The sequence below is a fragment of the Pyrus communis genome, chromosome 8, assembly GCF_963583255.1.
Source record: "Pyrus communis chromosome 8, drPyrComm1.1, whole genome shotgun sequence".
In the NCBI taxonomy this organism is placed as follows: domain Eukaryota; kingdom Viridiplantae; phylum Streptophyta; class Magnoliopsida; order Rosales; family Rosaceae; genus Pyrus; species Pyrus communis.
The window spans coordinates 23,999,134-24,005,207 of NC_084810.1; the positions used below are offsets into that span (position 1 = coordinate 23,999,134).

At 34.1% G+C, this 6,074-nt stretch overlaps 1 protein-coding gene across 1 annotated transcript; it reads right to left on the bottom strand.

Annotated features, from left to right (window-relative positions):
* Positions 1 to 281: 281 nt before the first annotated feature.
* On the bottom strand, positions 282 to 2,635 carry LOC137743860 (phenylalanine N-monooxygenase CYP79D16-like). Its single transcript, XM_068483794.1, has 2 exons — positions 1,626 to 2,635; positions 282 to 1,029 (listed from the first exon to the last, which is right to left on the bottom strand). Exons 1-2 carry the CDS (start codon positions 2,595 to 2,597, stop codon positions 397 to 399), a joined length of 1,605 nt encoding a protein of 534 aa, XP_068339895.1. The 5' UTR covers positions 2,598 to 2,635; the 3' UTR covers positions 282 to 396.
* Positions 2,636 to 6,074: the final 3,439 nt, after the last annotated feature.

Genomic DNA, 6,074 nt, shown 5'->3' on the forward strand with positions numbered 1-6,074 from the left:
TCAAACTCATCTCCACATTTATGAAATGGTAACTCAATTACAATTTGGAACATCTTCGGTGATTTTCTTGAACACTTTATGAGAAAAAAGATAGAATTGAAAGGAGCATAATATCCTCTCTTTTTTTTTCTTTTTTTTTTAATTGGCAACGATAGAAGGAGCATAATTAATATTCTTAAGAAAATGGAATGCACACATGACTAATTTTAACACAAAAAGGAATATGCCACATAGAAAAACTTAGCGGTAAATTTGCATACCCTAAGTACTTTTAGGTGGGTATTTGTGCAAACTCCCATTAGATAGTAAATATTATATAACCTTATTTAGTTTAATACAAGATCCTAATCAAATCTTGCATGCCGACGGAAACTGATTCTCTTGACCCAATTCAAATCATTTCGTTTGGTAAACATGAGCAGGTAAACGTGGCTTTGCATATGCAAGCAATGGCTTCGCGAGTAAGAGATCGTTAGTTGACTCGGTGAGTTCGATGCTTGACTCAGTGGGTGGCACGTGCCATGTAAACCCATGAAGAAGCCTAGCAAACAGCATTACGGTCATGGCAGTGCCGAGTGTACCCGCTACGCAGCCCCGCATCCCAGTGCTGAACGAAATGAACCGCAACTCCGACTCGGTGAGCACTACCCCTGACCCGTCGTCCTTGAGGTGCCGCTCTGGCTTGAACTTGAGAGGCTCGTCCCAAACTTTAGGGTTGCGGCCGAGTCCGACTCGGCTGAGAAGCACGTGGCTACCCTTGGGGATCAAGTAATCTCCGACGGTTGTGTCGGCCATAGACACGTGAGGCACATTGAACGGTGCCACCGGGTGGAGGCGGAAGGCTTCTCTGGCGCAGGCCTTTACGAAGTTGAGCTGCGACAAATCCGACTCTTGAACTTGTCTGTTCTTTCCGATCACAGCATCGAGTTCTTGTGTTGCTTTCTCAAAGAGTTCAGGTTGATTTATCATCTCTGCAATTGCCCATTCAGCAGCATTTGAGGGATTGTCCACTGCTGCCATTATTAGTTCCTGTATCCACACAACAAATATACATGTTAATTTCTTGATCATTCATTGGTACTTACTAAGAAAAACTGGCAGAAGATGCATATCATTTCAATTTAGTCGTATGGACGAAAAAGAAAAGAGATTATATTATGTGTTAATGAATTCCACGTTGATGGAAGGAAAGACCTTGTATGGTGGTACAGTTTTTGACGCATTTGAGATTACACATGAATTAGCAACAACACTTACAACACTATAGTATTGGGTAATGCTAGGAGACTAAATTTGTAGACAAAATATTGTAAACTAAATGATGATATGAAAGTTGATGATTGAATTATTACTTAAGTGTTGATGAATGCGCTTATCCCCTATTGGTAACATATCATTAAATTTGCAAATTTTGTCTATAAATTTAGTCTGCCTAGCACTATCATGTAGTATTACACAACGATTTTTGTGTTTATTGTACTGTTATTGACGCATTTGCGATTCATTTACATTCTTAGCAATATTTATCTATATATACATGCATTTACACCTAATAGTTATAAGAACATGCACGTAATACATATGAAAATACAATAATTGAGAGAGATAGTAAGAGAGAGACTAACATTGACTTGAGCTTTGATTTCTTCCAGAGACAGTAAGGGTTCGCCATTCTTATCTTTCAGAGAGATAAGAATGTCAAGCAAGTCGTGTGCCTCCTTGTTATTGCCAAATTTCTGATGTTCACGAACCCTCCCTTCGATTAAGGGGTCTTGGTATTTTCTTGTATCTCTTATGGCATCCTTGATAATCTTCTCATGGCCATCCAAGTCAAGCCCTCTCAAGCATGGAATGTAATCGGATGCAGAAAATGAATAGATGTAGTTAAGCATTGTAAATACATTTTCTAAATACTTTTGTTCCTCCAAACCAGGCCCACCATCCTCCATTTCCTCCCCAAAGTACCTCTTGTTGAGAACCATTTTCTTAATCACATTTGCACAATAATGTTGAGTGGCAAGTCTCAAATTTACAATGCCACCACCTTCATTGTTGTTGCACTGGTTGTACACATACTTGATGATGTGATCGGCCTCTTTAACCCTTTTGTCCGTGAGCCACTTGTGCCTCATTGGAGTAAGCAATTCGCTCGCTATTACCTTCCTCATTTTCTTCCATTGTTCTCCGAAGGGCACCATAACAGCAGTTTTGTACCCCTTGGTGATAAGAAAAGTGGAAATGCTAAGCGGACGTGATGCAAAGATTGCGTCTTGCTTCTTTAAGATTTCGCGGCTGAGTTGAGGGCAAGTGATGGGAATCACATTCGTGTTCCCAAGACGGATGCATGCAATTTCGGTGTTCATTTCGTCCATCATCTTGTGTATCCACCGGAATGTGGGCTTGTTAGCCAGCAATTCGGGGAGGTTGCCGACAATAGGCCATGGTTTTAGGCATTTTGGAGTGGGAGGAAGTGGATAGTTTGGCTTGAATACTTTGCTATCGTTTTTATTATCGCTTTGATGCCAAAAACGTTTGATCAGAAAACGAATGAAGGCGACTAGCAAGCACAATGAGAGAAGGCCAACGTTGGTTTCCATCACTGCAGTAGGAAAGAGTTTAGACTTGTTTTTTTCTTGTTTTCTTTTTTGAGGTAGGAATGGTAGTGATTTAAAAAGTTGGCGGTGCCTATAAATATATATATAGGCATGGAGAAATGTTACTGGAAACAAAAACACGTGAAATCTAAAATATGGGTAGTGGGCCTACACGTTTCAGCGGTGTTGTTGAGTACCAGACCGACCGGTTGTCCCTGTGGTGTGTTAATTCTTTGACTGTTTGAAAATTCGACCCGCCACAAAACCAAACAACAAAAATATGGTGAATTTTGTCATTGTCACATTAGGGTTATCTAGTGAGCAACGAATTCAAGATTCAATGTATATATGTGAGATTTTCCTAACATTTAGGTATTTCTAATCAATGCATTAGCTAGTTATCATCTAATTTTTGGCCCAAACAAAAGAAGATAATAGTATCTAATGTGTTTTTGGTTCTTTCAACAAATATTACCCGTGAGAATTCAACTAATTCTCTTAATTAAATGTGAACCATCTTGTGCATTCACTTAACTCATCTGATCCATATAACCTATAAGACTTAATTTGAATTAAATTGTATTTTTTTTTTAGTACACGTGACATTGGAAGAGAAGGGATTCGAACTTGAGACTTTAAGTACAAGTAAGAGTGTTCTTACCCAACTAAGCTATAAACTCCTTGTAAATAAACTGTTAAAAACAAGGCATTAGTCAATGGTTTTTCAACTACAAAGTATCACTCCAAAGTTTGTGATCTCCAGACTGTTGTTTGATATCAGGCCATTATGCAGTCCGAGGAGAGCCGCTTTATAAGGATAAGATACACTTCTGCATCGGTTTCTTTCAATAATAAAAAAAGCTTATAAAGTGTGGGTCGATGCCAATCATACCCATCTTACAAAATAAAAACATTAACAGTTTAAAAGTTAAAAAGTTAATTGAGCTTTTCTTTTTTGTTGGATACTTTGTTTCTTTCACACTCTACTTTTCATCTTGATTCTATTGCTATTTTATTTGTAACTTGTAAAGTTTTTCACGATAATTTGAGTGAGTATGATATATATATATATATACATATACATATATGAATTATGTAATTTGAGTTTGATATTTAAAATATTAGTGCTAGTGTGAGCTCAATATATTGATATCATATTTATTAGTTAAATACATACTTATGAGTTTAATATATTGAACACATGAGTCCAATACTTTAGTATTATATTCAAAATTTCTAATCCATTGTGAGAGTGTGATCCTTTTATGAGTTTACACATCAGCAAATTCATTAATTATATTTGACTTTACACATTTAAAAAATTTCTATGCCCAAAACACCCTATTTGATGTACACAATTAGTTCCATACAGATTGCAAGGGAGAATTAATGATTTTACGAAAATAATAAATAATAAATTTATTGCCTAATATATAATAACAACAAAACATGCCTAATATATGTAATAATGCATGCTTAGTTAAGTCAACAAATTATATTTTACATATAAATGTAGGTAAATTATTTCACACACATATATATAACAAAAAAAAAAAAAAAGAAGCCTGGTATACGTAAAAATTCATGCAAAATAATTTACCTACAAAAAATGTTATTTGATTCAGTGCACCTGCTATTCGAATTTTAAAATGTTAGATTGCTTAAAAAAAATTAAATAATTTCCCCACTATATTAAAATAAATGCAAAATAATTTACCTACATAATAAAGCAAATCCAATGTATCCAAAATAATGTACCTCCATAAAAAAAAATATTATTATTTTATTCAATACCATTTTACCTATTATTTTGTACATATAATAATAAAATGTGCCCAATATATATGATGATACATACAAAATAAAATATTTACAAAATATATGTTATTTTCTCATCATAAATTTACATATAGGTAGATTAATTAGTATAATCTGTTTGATCATATATATAGTACTGTGCATACATACATATATATATATATATATAGTAGTACTATATATATAGGTAAACTATATATTGAGCTTATGGTAGTACTATATACATTTGAACGTATATATGTATATATATGTGTGTGTTAGGGGTAATAATATGCAATAAATTATTTGTTTATTGTAATTAAGGTGAGTAATAATATTTATTAATTTATTTTGAATATTGTGGTACAAGTTGTAAATGTTTTGTATTAATAGGTCAATTCCTTTCCTAGGCAATCACTTTTAAATTTGGGTTTTATTTGAATGTTTATAATTAGATGAGTTTTTATATAGAAAATAAGAGTTGTAAGGATCTATATCTAAATAACCCTTTAATATATTGATATCACAAACACTTTTTCTGATATACCATGAAAGGTCTTACACCGTAATGATTTCCAATAACACATGCTTAAATAGGTTTAAGGATGCTTCTGGTATATTAGCAATATATACTAGGACTTTTTCAACTATTTTTCGAGAAAAAAAATCAATTATATCCCAGAATATTATTCTTTTATAGTAGAAAAAAGGGTATGATTGGTATGATAATTTGTTGCACTTTCTCTCCGGCTCCAAGTTGCAGAGGGATATGCCAAGTGGCTGTGGTTCCTGCCTTGTATAATACTATCCAACATACAAGGACGAAGTCAAAGATTTGTATGAGCAGGGGCATCCTCAAATAATATAGTCACAATTAAAAATCTCAAGAATTTATTGAACAAAACACTAATATAATCCATAAAGTTTTTCATACAACATATTACATTATTCCTCGAATCGTTTTCATGTTTTGAAAGCGTTGCATAACAATATCATTACCAGTACCATTAAATATCTCTTTATATAAAAATAATCATGTTATCATTCATCCATTGATCTCTAAATTAGAAAGCTAAATTCTAAATTGAAATGCCAAAAACAAATTAATGAAGTAAAGTCGTATAAAATACCTAGTGGAGTAAAATTCTTGTGTTGAATTTTGATAATTGATTACTTGAACTCCAACTGTCTATAACACTCCAAATTCAATTGAGTGGTTGTTGAATGAAAGGGTTGGAAAAATTTGGAGAAGTTGAGGACTGTAATTGCTTTGTTGTACGTGATGGGATGAGTTTTGTGTGGATTAACGACCTAGGATTAGAAAAACGGGGAGGCATAATTAAATTATTTGTCAATTAAATTGTCATCAGGTAGGGCATTTGGGATCCAAAACGGTAAACTAGTTTAGTTGGCTACCAATTTTTTTAATTGTAGTTTAATTAGGACTAATTATTGAGAATTGAAACGCAACCATACATCTTTTTTTAAATGAGTGGGGACATCCGCCCCCCCTTAGGCCTACACTAGCTCCGTCCTTGCTAACAACAGTCAACTTTTAGAACCTGCAACGCGTTGATCGTGCATGGCCAGCATATGCTTCTATACATGTTATGCATGCAACTACGAGCAAGAAACTCGATTTCCCATATGTTTCACATCTTCCCTCTTCTGCTCCCCATATGT